A 23702-nucleotide genomic window follows, 5' to 3' on the forward strand; every position below is an offset into this window, starting at 1 on the left:
GAGCTTACATACGTGCGCGGGTACACTTAACTGTGAACACATCTTTTATAAACGCGTGACGTATCTCTCGATCCATCTTGGCGAGATCTAGATCATCGAGGACTTTTCTGGTTTTATACCTTCGGGTGTCTCTTCTAAATTTAGATTACTACCTTCAGTTTTACACATTTTCATGGGAAAATTATTTTAATTACATCCAATTAAAATTACATTCTAAAAATTCTAGATTTATTAACTTGACTCTTATAGTTGAAAGACTGCTATTTCATCCAAGACATTGATCAGAGTCTTCTAGTTTAGAATTGAAATTTATATTGTATTTTATGTACTCTTTATATCAAACTGTATGCTTGAATTTATGTCTACTTGTATTTACGATATACACTCGTGTGCACTTAAGTTTATATCATATACTTGAATTTAAACAAGCAACAGAATCCACCTTTCACTCGATAAAATTTTCAAACGGAGACACGAGCGAAAGCGTAATTATTCGGTCAAAATTGTTTTCGCAACGCGAGCGCAAAAATTGATTACGTGTTTGTATAATCAAGGGTCAAAAAGATCAACGTCCGTATAATTCTCGTATGACGTTCCGATAACCACTATTCCGCTTTGCACCAGTCTGCTGTATAATACGTTAATAAATCATGAGTCGGATTGATAGAATCTACTGACGGAAACAAAAATGCGTTCGTATGACTGTGTGCAAAAGCTAATCGCTTTCAGGCTCATAATCGTTCGTTGAAATTCAAATATTTTTTCTCTTGTTATTAAACGCGCTGTAATGCGCTGCTTACACGATTAACGCTGTCGATACAGCGTCGACATTGTAATATCTCCGAGATGACGTCAAAGATAAATATCTGAAAGATCACGTGAGGAATAATAAACGATTACGTGGTTTTGCAAACACGATCTGAAACAAAAACTTTTCGAGAGTACCGCAAATGTCAGCAGAGGGACATTCGAGAGGTACGTCCGAGTAGTTTCTCGCGAGTGACCACTGTGGAAAAGATCAACATTCGGTCAACGAAGCAAGTTCTAGTGGTAAAAGCAAAATTAAAAGAAATTTTCTTGTGTTTTCTAATTTAAAATATCCTTGCAACGGACCCCAAACGCAATCATTCTCTCTAATTTTCTACGAAAATCTAGCTACACAGAGATAATATACATTCATAGAAACTTTATGTTTCCCTTTTCAAGCATTCCATCAACCCAGAAAATTGCATTCGCGACTCATTAACATTTCACATAATGCTGAAACTCAAAGCCGTTCCGCGATCAGCCGTCCGTAGAGTGCTTTCTCGAGACGATTAAGCTGTCGCACAAACATACAAGCGGATGACGCGCAGTCTCCGATAAACTTCGACGATATTTACAAACATGTTTGTAAATTGTCACGGTAATTAAACGATTCCTCGAACCACTGCCCCAACGAGAGCATTCGAATGCAAGTATCGCGTCATCCCGTGTTGTCGTCCAGAGGCCATCGTTTCTCCATTTCGTCTTCGTCACGCGATGATTTGCCAGATCGATTCTGAGTCACGGCCGCGAATAAACGCGTTTCAACGAATAAAACTTTGACCAGGACACGGGATCGATTCTCCCTCGGCCACTGCTGTTTCTCCAGGTTGCATCGAACAGCTAAATTAAGCTACCTTACGTGTTTTCGAGAGCTAATCTCGATGTGCTGTAAGATTTAAAAATACGGTAATCCTGCTTGTCAGAAGTCAAGACACTTTTCCAAGTCAAGATACTTTTTTGTTAGTCCATAGAAAGGTGGATTTAAAAATTGTGTAGCGTAGCTCTAACATAGTTGCAGGTTTTTAGAGTCCTGTCCTTATGAGGAAATCAGGACGTCGGAGGACGAGGCTGGCCTCGACGTTATCCCGTTAGCGGACACGGAGCAACCGCGACGCATCCATCACCTACATACGCGCATAGATTGCGATCGTTTTCCGTTCCCGTTTCCCATTTTCGTGCTCGGTGAACCGTTTGCGCGAACTGACCTGCATACATCTCGCGCTCAGCATCTTTGCTCGTGTTGCGCGATTAACGGCGTCGCCAAAAAATCTCGGGTATCGCGCCACAGACTGTGACTATCGGGGCGACCCTCGAGGAAGGCGAGCTCCATGCAGTCAGCTGCAACCAGTCGACCGTTAAACCGTATACACGTTATTTCTGATCTGTTAGCTCATTTCTGAAATTGCAAATTTTCGAACACAATTTCCCACTTTTTCGAATTCCCAAAAAATAACACTTAGATCGACATATCTGTCAAATTTTAAGATGTTAATGTGACCTTCCATCTTTTAAAAATTCCCCAAAAATGACACATATGTAAACTTAGATCGACATGTCTGTCAAATCTTAAGATTTTAATACTTAGATCGGCATGTCTGTCAAATCTTAAGATTTTAATGTGACCTTCCATCTTTTAAAAATTCCCAAAAAATACATATGTAAACTTAGATCGACATGCTGTCAAATCTTAAGATGTTAATGTGACCTTGAAAGAGGTCCTGCAAATTCCAGATCGGAAATACGACGGCGAAAAGCGGTGAAACTCGAAGAACGCGTAAATTCAAGCAACCATGATCTCGCGGTTTACCTTTTTGTGAAAGTAGATCTCTCTACTTTCGACGGGTCACCGAGCGTAATTCCGTCCTTATGCAGCGAGATTACGCGCGGCGGTCGATTGTTGCGCATTCTTTCCCGCCGCGAAAGGACATTATGCATAAATGACGGGTGACAATGTACCGCCATGTCGCTGCCGCGCACACAAGTCACTTTCCCGCCGCGAGGAATTATTGCGACGGCATAGTGAATGGGTGTGGTAACGCGATTTCGCTTGGCTTCCTTACTAGCGTTTTTAAGAAAGATCGAATACGTTTCTGGGATATGGTTCCATCGTCCCTTCGTTTCAAAATCCCATTAGGTCACCGTTTCCAGGAAGGGACGATCTACCTGTCCGTGCCCGAAAGAATCGCTCTAAGCGGCGTGCTGGATTCCTCCGTATCCTTTCAAAACGGGTGACATCATATCTATTTTCAGTGGCAGCAGATATTTAATATCAGACATCCGCTGCAACGGAACCCGAGATCGTATTGCTGCCATTCGGTATAAACAAACATAATTGTTATCTAGCGTATCTTATTCGACTACGGCCACGAAGGAAATAAGCGATACGCGGATTATCAAGTCGGCTCCCGATAACCGCGGATTCTGCCACGGACAGATCAACGGGCGGATGAATAGGATTTTGCAACGACCTCGACTTAGGATGATCGTAACTATACTCGGCGCGAAGATACGACGTCCGTCAGGCTGCGAAGACCGTGAGAACACAACGTGCGTAGAATGTGTGAAGAACGATAACGAACGGTGGCTCGGGTTCCTCGAGAGGAGACGGTTTCGTGAGATCGTGTGATGTAACGCGAATCTGTCCGCGAGCGAAACGTAGCTAATACGAGCCGCGGAACGCGCCACAACGAAACCCAAGACTCCTTAAAATTCTACGCTGCGTTATCCGAAATCTGAATTCGCGGAACGAGGTCGTCTGACTTTCGAACGTACGTAACGGGAGAAGGAAAGTCGAGGGGAGACAATTCGCGAAAAAAGAAAAGGACAACGTTGATATCTAAAATCGCGCGATTTCTCGTTTTCGAAATAACACATGTACGGAAGCATCGCGCAGACACGTGAACGAGATACGCACGAGAGAGAACGACCTTTTTGTCTTCGAATACATGTTGGACTTTCAGCTTCGCGCGATTATGGCCGCGGCTGTCGGTGTGTAAACACGAAAACGCTTACGGACGCAGTAGTACGAGCCCGTGCGTGCAACGGCACGAGACAACGAATTTCGATCATCGTGTCACAACAAAAGAAATTATGCGGGATGGCTCATGCTGTTATTCTAGCTTCTAACTTCGTCACTGGTTGGAAAAATGTCAGAGGTGAAGGTTAATCAAATGTGGAATGATCTTTTGAGGAGTAATCTGCATTACACAAATGCATTATTCTTTAGACCTTTTGAACGTCCCTGTTAAAGCTCTGTTGTTTAGTGCTGAAGGTCATTTCAAGGTCACAGCACAATAGATCGTTAAATATATTTGATATTACCTACAGTTCTATAAAGTCTATTGGCAATTAAAAAATCAAACCTTTAGTCAAATAAAATTTTCTTCAAATTTTTACTAGATTGGATTTACGTTCACAAAGTTTTTATACATCGTCCAAAATACATGAAAAATGATCAGTCCTTCATCAAAGCTAACCTAAATCAAACCCTGTCAGGTCCTACGTCCTTGGAAATAATCCTACGTCCTCCAAAATAATACAACAAAAGCGCGTTCCACGGGTAAACGTTTCCATGCACGGATCAGCCATGTCATCGTCACAAATTTATTCGATGACATTGCCATTCGTTATGAATAATTATCATTCGTCTAAAATTTCAAGCGAGCATCTGTTAGATAAGACGATTTCACAAACTTTCGAACAAAGTTAACTCTTTAACGTTTAAACGTTGCGCGTTGTTTACCGACACAACGCTCGCCTTTCATTTAATCTCGTCGTCAACGACCTACGACCGGGACGCTCATGGGCGTTGCTCCGCTATTATGTCGGACGGGCTTAGGAATTGGGTCGACGAGGTGTCGGTACGTGGAACGAACTGGGTCGTACGCGAACGCTTTTGCACGGTGAACGATCTCAGGTTGATTCGAAAATACCACGAGGCGAAAGTGAATTTAGGCGGCCATAACGTCGGAATTTGCTCCAAGAATTATCTTATCGGAACGTTCGCTCGCGATACGCTGTCGCGCAAGGAATATAAACAGAAACTTCGCTTTGATGCGCAAAAACAAACTGATCGCGAAAGCTGACTGCGTAATGTTCTTTCAGTTTTTTCAAAAATTTTGTTCCAAACTAAATTCTGACATTTTCTTCAAATTGTCGAATTGGTGGATAGGTAAACTTCTATGCAGGTTTGCAGATTTCTAAGTTTTCATTGCTTCATATTTCTGGACTTTTTAATTCTTAAATATATATGTGCTCAAGGTTCCAAATCTCTGGAGGCTCAGATGATCAAACTACAAACACCCAAATTCCTGTGGTTTCAAATACTTAAAATAACAAGCTTTAAGTCCTCAAGTTCTCAAATTCCATCACCAAATCTTTAGATCCCCGAATTCCTAAATTTCCAAAGTCCAATATTTGTAAAGATTCAAATTTCTAAATCCTCAAATCTACAGATCTATATACCACATTCCCAAATTTCCACATTCCACATCCTTAAATTCCTAAATTTCCAAAGTCCCAATTTCCCAGAGTTCAAAATTTCCAAATTCCTAAATCCCCAAGTCCCATATCACCACATCCCACATCTCCAAATTCCTAAATTTCCAAAATCCCAATTTCCCAGAGTTCCAAATTTCCAAATCCCCAAATCCCAACTCTCCAACTCTCCTAATCGCATCTCCAAATTCCCAATTTCCCAGAACCCCAAATTCCCAATTTTCCAGAACCCCAAATTTCCAAATCCCCAAATCCCAAATCCCAACTCTCCTAATCCCCAAATTCCAACTCCCCAGATCTCCTAATTCCATCTCCAAATTCCCAATTTTCCAGATCCCCAAATTTCCAAATCCCCAAATCTCAACTCCCCAGCTCTCCTAATCCTCAAATCCCAACTCTCCAAATCTCCTAATTCCATCTCCAAATTCCCAATTTCCCAGAACCCCAAATTTCCAAATCCCCAAATCTCAACTCCCAGCTCTCCTAATCCTCAAATCCCAACTCTCCAAATCTCCTAATCCCATCTCCAAATTCCCAATTTCCCAGAACCCCAAATCCCCAAATCCCAACTCTCCACATCCCACATCTCCAAATCCCCAAATTCCCAAAGTCCCACCTTTCCAGAGTCCCAAACTCCCAAATCTCCAAGTCCTCAAATCTCAAAACCCAACAAATCCACAAACATTTTGACAAGTAAAGAATTGAATTCATGATGTGAGTGACCAGGAGATATCGTGCGGGTCAAGCGGATCAAGAGCTCCAGCTGTTGACCTTGCACTTGACGAAACTGTCCATCCACGTGGCTATATCCGAGCGATGACAACATCGCTGTTAACTCTACGTCCAATAGACTTTCGTTTTCTTTCGATAGGTATACAAGTTATTGACTATATTTCAAGATAGTAGCATGCACCTCGCGTTATCAGACCTATGCGAGTATAATTCCTTGCGATGAGTCATCTAACTTCTTTCCGTTAACCTGTACAAGCAATTTTCGCGTAATTTTTCTTCCTTTCGAGATGGCCTTGCTCCGTTCTCGGAACGAATCACCGGGTGCATCGGCAAATTGGTCGACTGACACATCTGGCCCGTGTCCGTCGACTCGTGGACGAAAAACTTGTTTTTCGACTGCCGGCCCGCTACTCGCTCGTCGGACTTTTTTTCGGCCATTCAATGAATCACGTGTCTCGTTCTCGCTCGTGAGTATTAGCGTTAATAATGGCAGTCGGGAACGAATGGAGAGAGACCATCAGCCGCGCTGACGTCCGTACGGGAAGATAATTGTTTGCCAAATTACGAGTTCTATTAGTGGCACCGATATTTTCGTACATGGACGCGAATAGTTTCCGATTCACCGGAAGAGGGAGGTTCGTGAATCTTCGGCCATGAGATGCTTCTACGAACGTCAAATCGAAGGTCATCTGTTTTTTAGAATGTCAGCTTAAGTAGCCTTCATAGCTGTGTCATATCCTGATTTAAGAGTTACGTGCAATAGACAACTGCGTTTGCTTTCATAGATCTTGTCAACAGGAAGGTGAAGCGGATGATTAAAATATTTGCAGAGTTACGACTTTACTACGTCCACTTTTATATTCCATAGTAACAATTCTGAGAGTACTTACGTACTCAATGTGATGAAATAAATTTAACAATTAAATCAGAATATAATTTCAAAATTAACCCCTTGCATTATTTTGACGAGTCTGATTCGTGACGCACTCGTACTTCAGCCGTGATCAATTTTACTCAAACGTTTAATACGTTTCAATTTGGAGTTCAATTATAATTTGCATAGTCAACGATTGAATAATAACACACTGACATAACATTTCAATTCTTTTTGTCTGTTTTAATATTGTAACTACAAATAGTAAGTCCTGACTGACACGCCTGAGAAATAAGTCATAGTGCAAGGGGTTAACGTTAAGAAGAGTAGCCATGACTTTTGTTTATGGTAGAAATCGTCGTAACTCCGTGTACAATATCGAGCGCGGTTTATCCGAGGAGAATGAGGATATAAAGTTCACCCCAGCTTATTTACGCCAACGATAAGGGTTAAAATACCGTATAAAAGCAATAAGGGAATCTCGAACGATCTAGACGGTTTTTTAAGCAATTGCGAAAGCGTTTATCTGTTTACTCTAGCGTTCCACGGCTATCGCAAAGCATCTATCACCTGAGAGCCCACTCGGAGTCGAATCGCGAGCAGGGCGTTCCTCGAAGCGAATTAAATTGAGAACAGGATCGCGTAATTGAACGAAGAGCGGTCGCTAATGGAAGCGTTTAAATGGACGGCGTTGGCAATTTATTTGCATCGCACGTGGCCCGCCGTGGGCAGTGGTCAGGAAGTTCCGTGGCACGAGATCCCGGAGTGCGCTAGCATCATCTCTGTCTCTGTCCCGACAAGCCGAGCCCTCGGGCCAGGCCGTTTAACTCGCTCGAGCGACGCGCGATGTCGCGCGAAGTCGCCCGGAAGAAAGTGGCTCCGACGAGCCGGCCAAACTTCCGGCAGTAGTTGGCGCCATTCGAGACCAAGATAGAGATCGAGAGCGATCGAGATTTCGCCGGGGCCAAAGGAAAATGGGTGGCCTTCAGGGTGACCGTAGGCCAACGACACTTAAATAATACGACTCGCAAACATTCGCTCGTGCCTCTGAATATTTAATAGACGGCACCGCGCGAGTTCTCGTAGCGATGTTTACGTTGACGAGCGAGCGCTTATGTTATCAACGTCCCTCGCTCTATCGCCGCACCGCCGCGCAAGCAAAATACTCCGAGCAAATTAATTATGCAAGCGTCGTACGCTATCGAACGTTCGTTTGCTTATTCGACGAGATCACCTCTCGTCGGGATAATATGCGCACGCGACGCTAAGCGACCGTTCGTTTCGCGATATCGATTGGATCAACGCGAATCTCCTATGCTCTTAATTGAAGATACACTCGGAGCACACGCGAGAGGTTTCCCCGCGCTGCTCCGAAAGTATCGTGTTACGAAAGGTATATGCCAAGTGCACTTGTAAGGCGTCCCATGGGCTGGTGCATAGCGAAAGACTGGGCAGAAGCACCCGCAAAAACCGCAACGCATCCAACGCGGATTCTAGAAAAACCTGCTCGACTAGATGTACTTCGTTCATGTACAGTCCACGCTTACGAATCTTCAAAATTTAAGCATTTTTATGTACTTAAATCTTTCGAATATAATTTTGTAAGTCTTCGCGAAACGTCGAAGCGCATAAATGTATCTATAGCAGAGCAAAGGGAGCGCTCCAATTAGAGCGCCTACTCCCTCGGAGAGCATCCACCCGTCGAAGCTGCGAGAACCTTCGATTTTATCGATACGGTGCAACTCGTGCATCGCGTTAATCGAGCAACGCTGACGAGTGGAACGAGATCTCGATGGGCCCAGCCAGACGCGTCTCTTTGTTTCGTGCCATTGGAAGAGAAGAGCGAGCAGTGCGAGCGGCGCAGGAGGGGCGGGCAAACGAGGGAGGGAGAAAGGGGCAGCTAGGGGTGAAGACTATATTGATCACTGACCTTTCCTGCGGCCAAATGGTCCGAAGAACGTGCCGTTCTTGCCGATGACGTTATCGTCGATGTACTTGAGCAGTTTCGTGATATCCTCCCCTTTTTTAGCGGTGATAGATTTGACGGGACGCAGCTGTCCAATCCTTTGGCTGGCGGTGGTGGCGGTGCCGGTGACGGTGTTCGTGGTGGTGGTCGTCGGCGTGGTCGTGGTGGCCGTGGTCGACGTCGACGTCGACGCTACGGCGGCGGCCGACTGGGCCGCTAGGCCGGCACAACTCGCGCTTCCAGTCGTAGGGCAAGTATTCTCCTCCGCGAGCGAGTTGATCCTTCGCTGCGAACCGCTCCAACTCTTGCCACACGAGATCTTCACCGAGCAGCTCATTCTCTCATAGTAGTCGGGTACCTCTCAGTGTGCATAGTAGGGGAAACGACCAAGCGACGCACTCGGACGTTGCATGTACCCTACGCGAACGCGACTCTGCGCGAGGATGCCCGTTCGTGTGCCCTCTGATCAGAACTCGTTTATCGAACAGTATCGGAGCATCGTCTGCCTCAAGAAACGCTTGTCCCCCTTCGGGTCGTACACTCGTCGGCACGTGTTTATCACTGAGGCGTTAATTGGAACGGTACGAGGGTTATCGTGGACGAGTTACGATTTCGCGAACGCGAGGGAGAAAAGAAGGCGCGCGTATCGCGTACTAATCGCGCGTTTCAACGATAGCGAGAGACCGAAAGAGAACTAATCGAAATCTCTTCCGTTTTTGTCCGATGTTGTTGTTGTTGTGTATGCACTTTGTAGGCGAGTTTTTCTCGCGACGATCGACGAGCAAACGTCGGACACTGTAGCGTGAACGATGCCTGCTTGGATCGAGAAGTCACGCGATCTCGTTTTCGTTCTACGAGTTTATGTAACGTTAAGCGCGACGACTATCGGGTATTACTGGTACTTTACTTCCGTGATACTTTGTCGGGTTACGTGCGCACCGTAAATACGTACAACCTCGTTCGATGCTGAGGCGAGACTGAATGTCTAGCGGACGAGCTGCCCGGTTCGCCAATGACGTCACATGGCCACGCAGGCGCCGTCGAGTCTCGCTGCGCTTCGGGGCATCTTCTCTCTGGGTCGACCGTGTTGGCCACCGCGAAAACCTGGAATTTGTTTTTCCGCGAATCCTAGCGCGACTTCCTTTTAACTCCCTCGAAAATTTCGCGACCCGCGCTGATTAATCTTTTCTTGGACATGCGTTAGGATCCTTTGAACTTTTGCAAATATTCCTCGCGATCGAAAACGAAATTTCGTTATCGAAATTATCGCTATCTTTTTAAGCTTGAATTCTACTGCGTTTCGTCTTCCACGAAGATGGCATCATCTTTTATATACGAACTTGTTATTCGTTTAAAGAGCGTAGTTGAAAAGTTAAATATTAATTTAATGAACTTTGAAAGTTTCAACTAATCTCAATAACAGTTCATTTTGTGCAGAAAAAGTTTGAAGATTAAGAATTGTATGAAAGGTTACATAAGATTTGCATTTGTTTAATGATAATTTTAAAAAAAATCAGTATGAATAATTAAAGAGTTTGTTACCGGTAAACAATACCAATGTTTGTTCTAATTTAAAATTATAAGTATTGTTTACGATACAATAAACTGTTTTGTTAAAATTGTGTTGGATTTAATAGATCGCGACATTGCGACTATGTTTCTAGGAATCTTTCTTTACACTCACCTGTTAAGCCGTAGTTATATTTGTTAGACTTTATATAAGGCAGTGCATACCAAAAGAAATCTACTTTAAAAAAGAAACTTATTTATGGACAGAAGCCGTTTCTTGCCATACCAGCGCATTTACTCGGTACATGTAAATGTTATGTGTCAATTTACATTCCGAGTTTCGCATTCTGGAAACGGAAAAGTAAAGGAGTCTATTTTTTCCTGAAATTCGTAATAATTACGTAAACAGATACGGGAGCATCGTTATCTTATATGGAAGGAAGAAGTGCGAGGTTTAATTAACAGAACTGCAATCTAATCAAATGGTTCGCTACTTTGTATGGAAATATATTTTTTAGTTCGATTTGTCACTTTTACTGTCTCATAGCGCTGGCACAATTAAGCATGGATTACGGTAGTCGTGCTGTAAAATATGAACTGGTTTTCCTTGAGTAGTATAAGATAGGAAAATGGAAGTTTTCAAATTGAGAAATTTGTAAATAAATTTTTCTAACTAGTCAAATGCAAATTATATATTCAAGTACAATTGGGCCAATGATCACAGCAGTTGAGGCCCATATAAAATTAATCAATCAAGCATTCAAGTACAAATAGCTAAATTTATAAATTTACAAAATCCAAAGTTTCATAGTATCGGAAATTAAAAAGTTCCCTAGGTACGCCAATGGCCATAAGACAATTATTCGCGTGCAGCTCGCAATCGTCCACCATATGGTCAGATGCGACGAATATAGGTTACGGCAAGTACGCGTATCCTTGTTAGGTAAAGAACAATTAGGTGTCATCGCTAACTGTAAATTCAGTACGACATTCGCGCTACTGTCCACCGATAAGGTGACCTACTGAAAAATGAAGAACATCGCGATGTGACCGCGCATTGTTCCGAAGCTGTCGCGCTGTGATGTACGATGACGCAGGCGGGAAAGAGTAATCGAGGAGTCGAAAGATCAAGAGTTAATCATCGAATACGTTTTTGCGTAACATCGTAAACGGCGGATAGTAATTAAGGAAAAAAGAATCAGCAATAAAAGATCCAGTTTTCCTAATGACCTCGTCATCGTAATCAAGGATCAGTGAAATCTCTTTGCACGACGTCGTTTTTCTTGTTGCACTTTCACGCAGTGTCAGAGCTAAATCTCCGTACGAACTAAATGACACAAATTGCTCTCGTTGGATCAATAAACGAGGAAGCGAGACGATCGCTTCCTTGATATCTATCCGGTACACACGAGCGACGTGCAATATTCTTTTCATCGAGCAGCTGAAAGCCGTAAGCAAAGCGGCTTTGCCTCTCGCGACGATTTATTCGAGCCTCTTGTGATTCGCGTAAACGTCTTAATCCCGGAATATTTAATAAACCGTCACGTTTCGTGGCTTCCACGTACGCGTGTACGTGCATACGTGTGCCAGAACTGCTGCTCTCATTACTGTGTTCCCATTGTTAGAAAAACGAAGAGTCCATGCATATGGTCTGACTCACGCGAACTCGGTACAAAGAAGTCTTCAGAAAATGAAATTTATTCTCGGATTTGTATGCCAACCCTTTAAAGACACATTTCAAACATTTTATGTATAAATGAATTAAAATTCTGTTTCTTGAAATGCTGTGGGACTTGGGAGTTTGGAACAATTTTAGGCTGTTGTAATTTTAACCCTTTGCACTGGAAGATAATTTTATTGTTTACAAACAGCAACTTTAAAATATTAATTAAAATGTTAAATGAGTTCTTTTGCGGTTATTATTTCTCTACTAATAATTTCCACTATTGTCTATTTCACTGTGTTTATACATCACTGTAGCATTATTATAGAATTAAATAATAACCTTAAATAACTTAAGGTGATAGTCCCGCGTTCGTTTCCCTGCGGCCATCTTGTTTGTGTACACCTACATCTGTCTCAGTTTGATATTTTAGAATTTTGCAATTTTTTAATTCTGAATGTTAGGAAGATCGAAAGTGATGTTCATGCTCCAAGTTTTGTTTAATGATCCATCGCTGGTCAGCAATCAAATACATGAGTAACAACGATCAATACACGCGGCGCGATAATACAACAACACGAGTCATCGGTAATGACTTTCGCCGAATCAACAGATAGTGCAACATATGTTTACCCGTTCAATAGCTCGCTTTTCACGTGACTGTTTCGTGCAAATGTCTTCGCCAGCTGAATAATTAGCAGTCGAATATACGTGTGTCAAAATAATGTTGTCATCGTTCATACGTTTCGATAAAAACCATCACACATTCGTTGAACGATTTTGGACGTTTTCCAAGAATCGCTCATTGTACCTTCTGGAATCTAATTAAGGTTATCTCAAGACACGATCGCGTTTCGTAAGCATGGTACAAAATCATCAGGTTGTAGAATAACTTTGATTAGGTTTTTTAATGTACGTGTGATGTTACTCGTGTTACGATGTAAAATAAAGCATTCGAATTTCACGATTCGTCCTCGTGTTTATTGCCCAAACGCGCCATGGTAACGAATTCCACGCGATTCTTGTGGCTTTCGTGGCTAAGCTCATTCGAGCTCTGGTTACCTTCGTCTTCGGTTGGATCGAATTTGGCACGATGTTGAAGTTCCAGACCGCGACCAAGGAGGAGTTGAAGCTCGCCGCGGCCATACAACGCAGGCAACAGACGGATTATGAACGAAAACAACGCATATTTAATCCTAGGTTCAGGAAAATAGGGGTGAGTTCGATGAAAGACATAGGTTACCTTTGAGGCAATTATTCGATTATCTGAGAACCACTTCTAACATCACCATCTCATACCAGATAGAATAAAACAACTTTCGGAAATTTAAGAACTGACAATTTATAAATTCCTTTCCTCTTAAATGACTAATACGATTGTATTAAATAAAGTTAAACTTCCTAAACCGTTAAGCTTAGACCTCTAATTGGTCCTTGATCAGACAAGTACTTATATTAACCTCTCATAAAACAAACAATTTTTCTTAAAATTTCTATCCCTTTCAAAAAAGTAATTTATTTCACCCCGCAGATAGATAAAGAATACCTGGATAAACAAGTCGCAGAGAAGAAGCAACAGCAAGAATTAGAACAGGCTAAGGAATCCGAGCTTGACGAGGGTCTGATTCGCAGTAGCAAGATTGCCATATTGCTAGAGAAACAACAAGAAGAGGTAAACTGTCAATTAGACTGGGAAAAAACCAGCGGTTCGATGATTAATTGTCGTACAGTGTCATCGTTAAAGATTCCCGTGCTCGTTCACTTTATCGTCGTTAACTCTTCGGACGCTTTTTGCCTTGCGATATTGCTCGAAACTAGCACATTGTACTTGTTGCGTTTATTTTTCAGGAGAGGCGGAAAATACACAAGGAAATCGAGCATTTCAGACAACAATATCAGCGTGCCGAACTGCGTCGAGATTATGACCTGTATGATCCGAATGCTCTGAAGAAATCTTCGAAAGATGGCTTCGGGTTTAAGAAGTAAATATCTCTTTCTGACGAATCGGAGTAGACTGTTTAATCACGAGTGATTTATAATTTGGAGTAAACGGTGGATGGATAATGTAACAATTGGGTTTTATTTTATACAAAGGAATTGGAAATTATGAGTACTGATACTAGGAACAGTATTGAACAACGTTGATGAGTACTGACACAAGGAACAGTACTGAAGAACTTTGATGAGTACTGACACAAGGAACAGTACTGAACAATGTTGAGTACTAAAAAACATTGATGGGACATGTAATTGTTGAATTGTGCAGGTTCGAAGGAGAGGAGATGCCGAAAGAGCACTCGAAGGCGCAAAAAGATGAGATGAGATGGTGGATCGAGAAGCAAAAGGGCGAACGCGTGCAGGCCGAGCGAGAACGACAGGAAGCCGAGAAAGCGTACCAGGAAGCCGTCATCTCCAGGGACAAACGTGCCATGGCCTTAGATCAGATGGAACGAGAATGCCGTCGAAGGTTGAACGAAGCTACCGCACGATTTAATCGAGCTTTGGTAAGGCTTTCTCCTATTTAGTCCTTCGGCCAAACAGCGGGGGGAACAAAGCGACAGGAACTGCAAGAAAACGATAGAGATCTTATTATCTGACGATTCTATTTCCCTCCGGGTTAGATCGAATCTCGTTGAGGCTCGGCTGGAGATCCGGTCGATCTGTTCTAGTTAACCGTGGACTCGCGAGAAAGTGAGAACTTGGATAATTAACGCTCGATGGCACTCCATCGCATTAATTGATTTAAAGTTCCCCTTTTGTTGCTCGCTCTCGCGGACGATCAACGACGAACCGTGAAATGTCAGGGTTCAACGGTGCGCCGAGATCCCGTCTGTTTCTCTCTGATCGACGATGAATTCCCGAGTGCATCGCTCGAGGCGTAAAATCCTCCTCGTATTCGAGGCGAGCGTGGACCGCGTTGAACGTAAACCTTCCTCGAAGGTGAGCACCGTTTACAGCCATCACGAGGTTACTATTGTCGATGAGCAAACTCGGTGACGTCATCGAGCATGGGTCTCGGCGATAAGCATTGGCGTAACTAGAATTTTCGTCTGGATTAGCAGGAACATACTAAACACGAGACCTATAGAAATTATGCAGATTATCCAAAATTAATTTTAATTTATTTTAAATTATTTATTTAATTTGAAAGTAATAAATTGAAAATGAGGAAGACCCTGGAAATTTCTGAATTATGTATGGCAATTTTCTGTGTATCGTAGGGTCATTCCATATTTAGATGAGCCAAGTTCAGCACGACGTCCAGCTACGTCAATGACAATAACACGATCTCCTTAGGATCTTTTTTTATCCTCTCCTTCGAATTGTCGCGCTTCGTTGAACGAGCGTCTTGGTCGAATGACCGTTTTCCCTCGCCTACAGGCGGAGGAACAGGAACAGCGCCGCCATTGCGAAACCCTTCGAGACGAAGAGGACAAGAAGGCGGAAATCTACAATCACGTGACTGGGGACTTCCTGACGGAAGCCAAAGAACAGGCGGAGAGCACTCGTGGACCTCACAAACCGTTGGCATCGCGGTACAAGGGCATGACTGCCGACCAACTTAGGGTTTTCAGAGAGGAGCAAGCTCGTCAGATGAAAGAAATCGAGGTAAAAGGAACAGGAAGGTTGTTTTGCACCGCTTTTTAACGAAGCTTGAAACGATGCCAAGCATCGTCGTGACTGCGGGTGGAGTGGGTCTTGACCAAAGAAACGAAAAATTTGGCTCGCTAAAAGGCAAGCTTTTTCTCTTTTCAGAAAATGAAATTAGAAGAAAAGCGAATGAACGAGGAGTGGGATCGTTTGATGAATTCGCACGCGGTACTCGCGAACGCGTATCAACGGGAGATGGATCGAAAGAAGGCGTAAGAATTTCTGTTTTTAAGCCAAGATTCACCGTGCCAACGTTTTGTGTCAACGTTGTTCTGTTTCAGGGAGATTAACAAACAGATCGCCGAAGAGAATCTGAAGCTTGCGGAGCAACACAAGTCCTATCAGGAGTACCTCAAGCGAGAGATTTACAAGAACAAACCGACGGCAGAATTTTTTGAACAATTTAACAGAGACGCTCGCTAAATTAATACAGACTTTATCATAAATAAATTTCTGCGTTTTTATATAATTTAACATTTATCCGTAATGAATCTACTGCATTTCTTTTTACCTTTAAAATATTACGCTTTTAAATACATTTAGTATAAGTTCATCATTGCACTTCGGTTATTTCAATTTACTTTCGCTTCATGCGTTATACTTCAACATATTTCATGAGCGTTTAATTAAACATGATGTTGAAATTAACGCAGATAATTATATCGCGCCAAGTGAAATTCTGAATCTGTGATAAGAGGAGAAATCTTGTTATTATACGGTAACGGATTTAATAAGCTGAAAATGTTGTGCAAATATTATTGCTATGCGCTTTTTAAATTTTTAATCAGTTTCTGAAATGATGTCACTAACGCCATCCGACGATATTCAGTGAAACCTTCTTCACAAATGCCTAGAATCGATAAAAAGGAACAATGTTTATGTTTACGACTGCGTCGAATGTTTCTCTTGAAACATGTCAAACATAAATTAAATATATAATATTTTTTTACAATGCTTGTTAGTTCAATATAATATTGCAAAGTTTACTTAGGATTACTTAAAATGCTTGATATAGAGCAGGATGTTACTCAAATCCAAGGGTCAGTTTCTAGGTTATACTGTTGTATTTTTATTATTTATGGTATGTGTATTTAAACAATTTATTTTCACAGAGGTGACAAGCGAGATATAATAATTAAAGAATACCATGAAATCGTGGAGGGCCTTAAACGAGATTTGCAGTTATGCAAGGTATCTTCAGAATGTACTCATAAAAATTGTACTTGTTTGTAAATATGTTTGTTATTTTCAGGTACAACAAAATACTATAAGAACGGAACTGGAAACTCTGAAGAATGAAAACCAAAAGACTGATGATATTAAAGAATCTATTAATCGTATTCATTTAGAAGAATGTAGTAATCAAGATTTGTATAAAAAGCAAGTAACTAATTTACAAGAGCGTATTGAACTTTTGGAAACAGAGAAGAGCTCAGCATTACAATTATGGCATATTTCTTTGAATACCATAAGTGCCTTAGAAGAGGAATTGAAGAAATTTCGATCAGATGGACAAGGGACAAAATTTTATCAGGAACAGGCGAATGTAATCAAGGAAAGTTATTCGGAAGCTATTAAAATGTTGCAGGAGAAACTCTCACAGGCTAAAGAAAATATGATGAAATATCAAACACTGCACCAAACCAGCAAAGAAAAAATTGAGAATTTGTCCAAAGAGAGAGATGAACTCTTGGAAAAATTGAGAAGTTTACAAAAGGATACCCAAGATAAAGGTCAGTAATATATATTTATAATTTAATGTAACAATTGGAGACATTATTTTTATGTTTTAAAAGACAGGAATTATCAGGTGACTATAGAAACATTGAAACAAGAATTGGCTTATGCTAAAACAGAAGCTAATAAAATGGTACAAACAAAAATGGAATTGGAGAAAAAATTACATGAAGTTAAGAGATATGCAGAAAATGTGCTAGAGAAAGATAAAGAAACAAAGAAGAAGATGGCAGAAGCTATTGAACTGATAGAGTCTGCAGTTAGAGAAAAAGATGTGGTGCTCCACCGTGAAGCTCTTATTTTGGAAGAAAAGGCTAGATTAGAACATAGACTAAATATAATAGCAAATGAATATGATACCAAAATACAGGAACTGAATGTGAAAACTAAAGATGAAATTGAATTAAACACAAAGAGATACTTAACAGAAATTAAAGAACTTAAAGCAGAATTGAAGGAAATAACAATGGTAGCAGAAAAAGCACAAAGAGAATTGAAATTTTCTGAGGAAGAATTAGCTAAAGTTCAAAAAGATTTAAATACGAAGCTACTAGATTATGAGCAAAAAGCAAAGCGTTTGGAACTGCAATTACAGGTGTATGATGAAGCAGTAGGTAAAAATAAATATGATGTAGAAATGAAACACTTGAAAGAGAAAATTGTTACACTTGAAAGTCAATTAAATGCTTCAAATAATAAACTGTATAAATTAGAACAACAACAAACTAATAATATAGAAGATCAAGTGAAAAGAGCCGATCGCGAAAATCGAGATATAATGAAACAGTACTCTGACTTGGAGAGTCAGTTAGCTAAAACTTTAGGTGATAAAGAAAATCTCGTATCGCAATTAAAATCACTGAAACAAGATTTTGATTATGAAATACAAAAAAGAGATAATGAAAGATATTCCCTCGAAAATAAAATTCGAGAATTAGAGGTTAATCTTCAAAAAGCGAATAGTATAAGGGAAAATAAATTGCGGGACGCTCTTACCGATGATGCTTATGATATCAAAAACAAACGTTTTGATATAACGTAAGTACGATAAGCTTTCTAATATTACAAATGGTACTATACAAAATTTTATTTTAGGGTAGAAAATAAATGTAATTGCTGTCAGTCAGTATTATCAGATCATATGAATAAACTGCAGGAGAAGTTTGATAGGAAAACAAAGGAATTAATTCAACATGTTCAAGTTCATCAGAAATTAAGTAAAAAGTGGAGAGATGAGGCAAAGTCATTAACAGTTAAATTTCAAGGAAGAACTAAGGAATTGAGAGGCAAAATAAATTCACTACAAAAGGAAAATAACGAATTATATACTGAATTATTAACTTGCAAGCAACAGTTGGCACAAAATGCAGTCCATGACATACAAAGGTATGTATTTACTATTTACTATGTGTATATAGTAACTAATATATTATTCTTTTTTCAGGCTTAATGAAGCAAGTGAAATTAGGTGACAATATTTTCTTTCATTCATAGAAACTTCACAGTGTATGATGATCAATGTAAATATTATAACATATATAAATTTATTCACATTAAAAATACATTTTATACCACAGATATATCCTTTGTTCTTTAAATATTTATTTATATATAATAAATTTAAACGCTTACTCTTTGGATACAATACAAGCTGTGAATAAACTAGGAAACCAATATAATGTTTCATCTTCACCTTGTTCATCCAACCATGCTAGTCCTTCTTTCACCATGTGGTCTAATGCTTTTTGTGCACGGTCTGCTTCCCACTTTAACTCCTTGCAAAGCATTGACTTTGAAATATGTGCATTTCCAGATAAACTAGCTTGCTGTAACACAGCAGTATGATCCATACTTAGTTCACCAGGGACTGACTGTACCAAGTGTTTGCCTCTACCAATTGGAACAATGGAAAATCCATTTCCAAAAATTTTTAGTTTCTTTGCAGCAGCTAGTAAATCTTCATTTGTTATTTCTTGATGTTCTTTTCTACGGCCTCTGGCTTGAACTAATCTTGTTCTAAGTTCATCTAATGAAATCAGTCCACCATTCTTGTAATTTGTTGCCATGCAAACTTCTACAATTTGTACAGCTAGTTCATAATAGAAATCTCCTATGCCAAGGACAGACCAGAACCCTTTTCCTGAAGCCAAAGGATCCACACCTATTGACGCACACATTTCGGTAAATTGTCGCCGGAATCGTGCATTCTTTTTTATTTCGTTTTTGTGCTTTGTTGCAAATTCTTCTAAATTGACACGAAAGGTTTCCATTTGCTTTGTCATTTGCTCAAATTGATTCTCCTGAATTTCTGTTCCCTTATCTCTATACTTTTCTTGTTCCAGCTTTTGTTTTTGAATAGCACCAACGCCTGCCTTTCGTCTCATCGTGTAATATATTTTATGTTGTTCGACAGATTACAAAAAGTATAATCGGAAACAGTATTTGCACAAAATTAAAGTAGTTTGCCTCAATTTTTAAGTGATAGAAACAACTGTCATATTACATCGAATATCAGTAATTCTTCTGATAACATAACCTACTATTTACAAGTTGACACAGAAGTAAGTTTTTTATACAATCTGCACTTTGATTTACAAACATCTTTTGACAAGAAATTACAATACCACTGTTGTTATATTACAACAATTTACAATGTGCAGAAAATAGTTAAATAATTAGAAAATGTGTTTTTATATGCCAGCTGTTTATCATGATTCGAATTTCTGACACAAGGTGTCAGTTGGCTTTAAACATCAAAATTTAAATATGGCGTCACCAATGGAGATCGACGATGAAGAAAACGATTTGCCTACTTCGAGTAGTAGTAAAGCGGAGAAAAAGCGTTTTGAAGTAAAAAAGGTGAAATAAGTAATTGAGAGGAGTGTTCCGTGCAACATGTACAGATTTTATCGATTTTAATGATTTAACAATTAAATTCTAACCTCATTTTTGCATTGTCATATTTACTGTACTCACATGGTTTATATTTAACGCATAATCAATAATTTGAATTTGTTTTTATTTCAGTGGAATGCTGTGGCTCTTTGGGCATGGGGTATTTATTAAAAATCTTAATACTGTTATAAACTTTCACTAAATTGTGAAGTAAACTTATAGTGTTACATTTAAGAGATTGTTTATTGATTATGAATATGTTATTTTACAGATATTGTAGTAGATAATTGCGCGATCTGTCGTAATCATATCATGGATCTTTGTATCGAATGTCAAGCAAATCAAGCATCAGCCACCAGTGAAGAGTGTACGGTAGCTTGGGGTGTATGCAATGTATGCATCTTAATATTATAGTTTTTGTTACATACACATTTAGTATCAATTGCGGAAGTGATATATTTTAACTTTTTTTCTTTAAACTTTTTGACATTTCTTTTCGCATAGCATGCATTCCATTTCCATTGCATCTCGCGTTGGTTGAAGACTCGACAAGTATGTCCACTAGACAATCGAGAGTGGGAGTTCCAGAAGTAAGTACAATCTACAACATACAAGAATACACTACTGGCTTCTTAAAGCTTTTGAAAATTGTTTGTGTGTTGGTAGAAGAAGCACAAAACATTTTCATGTAGTTGATTTAACATCTCTTCGCTTTATATGTATTATTTTATTCATCAAATCTTACTTGTTTGTTTTAGATACGGTCATTAGCGGAATGTGTTCAATTGCCACAGATATCAGAACCATCCAGAATGCCAAAGCCGACGCAAGTTTAACCACGTGTGAATTAAAGATGAGAAAACAATTTTTGACATGAATTCAAATAAATTAGTGTCATATTTATAAGTGTTGTAGCAGTCACTCGAAAGTGATGGTTAAAAGATCTGCTTCAGAACACAAAATGATTGAAATGATCGCACGAGCATTATCATGTTTATATTGCTACATACATTAAGCTGAAGACCAGGTGTGAAACCTGGTTAACAAAGTTTCTTATTCTGTCGGTTATGCATTATATGACAATGTAATTTTTAGTCTTAAGGGCTCAAATAAATGAAGATTATAATCTATATATTGGTTTCTTTATTGAAATTCGATATTTCCTTTTAAAACCCTTTTACCTCGTCTCGATTTCACTATTACATTCATGGAGTAGCTTACAGTATTTGTATCTATTCTTCAGTTTTATTTTCAGCATTTTATGGCATTATTTAAAATTGAACATTACAGTAAGTATTCTATATCGATACATTTTTCCGCAAGATTTTTTTACGGGATCTTTCAATGATCCGCTTACCAGATTTTAAGAAATACCGTCTAGCAAAAGTTTTGTCCTTCCTGTTTCGGAGAACGGCGAACTCGCGTAATCCACTCTTTCTATCAGCAATTTTATATTTTAGACATCGATTTTCACCGCATAATGGGACAGCAATATTCATTTATAAAAATAAAGAATTACTTTCATCGATCGTTTTACAAGGTGCACAAAGACAAGGTGTAACATTGGTCCCTCAAGATTTAGGTCTTCGCGAAGGTCGTGACATTTTCTTTTTTTCTAAAAGCGCAAAGTAAAATCAATCTTGCCGAGCAACAGCAGGCATTGTAATAATAGCTTTGACGTTCCAACAAGCTACACGGCTGTTCTACCCTTACGCTGTTATCATTAATCCGCGCTATTATGGTACGTGGATTCTTAACGAGACACAACAGCCGCCTATCGCCGTGACCCGTGACGTCACGTCGAGGCCAATCGATCGCTTTGAGATCATCTCAAATCCCTTTTCCAGTTCTAGTGTATTCAAGAGGCACGAGGCAATACTTATCAAGCTGTATAACGTGGAGCCCGACGAGCTGGCTTCTAATCCGGGCATACAGCGAAAATTACATCCTCGGAGACCAAGCGACATTCACGAGAGCTACGAGGGAGGGCATTAGTAAGCCTTTCCATCTTTCCGATTTTTCCTCCTCTGCCTTTCTCTCCCTGCGCACCCTCTCATTTTTTCCTTTTTTTCGTATTAACCCGGCCCTGATGAGAGAAAACACGATATCATAGAAATAGAATTTGTTTAAATATTAATTTCCCGGGCACACCGTTCCGCGTTTCAATATATCGCAATAAACGAGCGACGATGATAATATCGCTGTCCAAGTTCTTCTGCTATTTCCAATCGTGCATTCGTCCCGAACGCCGGCTCGAATCCAGGCATCGGTAAATATTTATAATTTAAATATTTGAAAGAGGCGATCGGGTGCATATGAGGCGTGGACGATGGCGGATAGTGAACCAGAAGGGGATGAGGGTGCATAATCTGACAGGTGGATTTCAATGATTTTCAGAAAATAAATTTCGCGCGATACACGTATTCCAGGTTTGTTTCAAATGTTTACCTAATGGAAAATGAAATATAAGTCCCGTATTCTCCAGACATAAAGCGATGGAAAGTTCGGTTATGGTAACGAGTATAGAGGGGCGAGGGAGGTTAAGGAGGCTCGGGAGGGTATTTAGGTGGAGGTAAAAGGGGTAGGGGATGGGGGTACGAGTCGCGAAGGTCTCATTTCCGCCGGAAACAGAGGTTCCCTCACCCTTGCAACCAAAGTCACTCTCCCTACTTGTCTCGTTCAGATGGCGGCAAAATCCAATCGAATTAAATACATTCCCCAAGATCATCCAATCGGCAAACTCCATTGACTTTTGTCCATTGTCTATGTTTCTTCTTATGGTCTCTTATTAACAACCAATTATTTACTTGCACTCTTAGTTTTTTTACGACTTTAACTACTCATTGTTTTTACGACCCTGGAGGTACCTTTGAAATGGGTCCCCTGACTTTATTAATAATATGTGCTATATGATTAAGTTTTGAGACATTTAAGACTTAAAATCATGAAAATTCGAAGTTTTAGAAATTTAAAAATCTGAGAGTTCTACGTCCATCACGTTGTGTCTCATATTTTAGGCGCCAGGCCCACATAGGTCCTCAAGTAGTTACGCCAATGTCCGTAACGCATATCGAAAATTCATTAAACCCCCGTGTAATTGGGTCGGGAAGAGAACCGCCGCTGACCCTTCGTGGCTCTTTTATGCTACGCTCTCGACGAGATAATTTTGTTGCGAACGCTGCACGATTTCACGTATCGATACGTTTTCATCCTCGCGATCGACGAGAAGAAACTATTACAGCTTCTTTCGACGGACGATTATTTTCCCGTTGCATTTGCGGCAAGTGCGAAGGGAGAGAGGCTTTCCTTGCAGCTGGTATAAGCGTATTTCAAATCGCCGTGGAATCGAGGTGCTTCTGCTAGTTGCACGT

At 40.3% G+C, this 23702-nt stretch overlaps 5 protein-coding genes across 5 annotated transcripts in view; 3 read left to right on the forward strand and 2 right to left on the reverse strand.

Moving 5' to 3' along the window:
- LOC100879481 (uncharacterized) overlaps window positions 1-9865 on the reverse strand; it is a 73735-nt gene extending 63870 nt beyond the window's left edge. Inside the window, exon 1 of the mRNA XM_003702223.3 lies at window positions 8841-9865. Within this exon, the coding sequence (XP_003702271.2) occupies window positions 8841-9213 (373 nt within the window). The 5' untranslated portion in view covers window positions 9214-9865. The remainder of the gene's footprint in view (window positions 1-8840) is intronic.
- Window positions 9866-12355: 2490 nt separating this feature from the next.
- LOC100879034 (RIB43A-like with coiled-coils protein 2) lies at window positions 12356-16173 on the forward strand. The gene is made up of 7 exons (XM_003702219.3): window positions 12356-13264; window positions 13580-13720; window positions 13897-14030; window positions 14315-14552; window positions 15430-15657; window positions 15805-15911; window positions 15981-16173. Exons 1-7 carry the CDS (start codon window positions 13142-13144, stop codon window positions 16120-16122), a joined length of 1113 nt encoding a protein of 370 aa, XP_003702267.1. The 5' UTR covers window positions 12356-13141; the 3' UTR covers window positions 16123-16173.
- A 357-nt stretch (window positions 16174-16530) lies between these two features.
- On the forward strand, window positions 16531-19016 carry LOC100879368 (uncharacterized). The gene is made up of 6 exons (XM_003702222.3): window positions 16531-16739; window positions 16812-16890; window positions 16952-17432; window positions 17496-18474; window positions 18532-18822; window positions 18881-19016. The coding sequence occupies exons 1-6, from the start codon at window positions 16702-16704 to the stop codon at window positions 18906-18908; spliced, it is 1896 nt and encodes a 631-aa protein (XP_003702270.2). The 5' UTR covers window positions 16531-16701; the 3' UTR covers window positions 18909-19016.
- Window positions 18958-19820, reverse strand: lsn (vacuolar-sorting protein SNF8). Its single transcript, XM_012282808.2, has one exon. The coding sequence runs from the start codon at window positions 19818-19820 to the stop codon at window positions 19065-19067; it is 756 nt and encodes a 251-aa protein (XP_012138198.1). The 3' UTR covers window positions 18958-19064.
- Window positions 19821-20152: 332 nt separating this feature from the next.
- On the forward strand, window positions 20153-21461 carry Roc1a (Regulator of cullins 1a). The gene is made up of 5 exons (XM_012282807.2): window positions 20153-20295; window positions 20464-20491; window positions 20603-20724; window positions 20836-20921; window positions 21090-21461. The coding sequence occupies exons 1-5, from the start codon at window positions 20203-20205 to the stop codon at window positions 21100-21102; spliced, it is 342 nt and encodes a 113-aa protein (XP_012138197.1). The 5' UTR covers window positions 20153-20202; the 3' UTR covers window positions 21103-21461.
- Window positions 21462-23702: the final 2241 nt, after the last annotated feature.

The sequence above is a fragment of the Megachile rotundata genome, chromosome 12 (assembly GCF_050947335.1).
Source record: "Megachile rotundata isolate GNS110a chromosome 12, iyMegRotu1, whole genome shotgun sequence".
Lineage (NCBI taxonomy): Eukaryota > Metazoa > Arthropoda > Insecta > Hymenoptera > Megachilidae > Megachile > Megachile rotundata.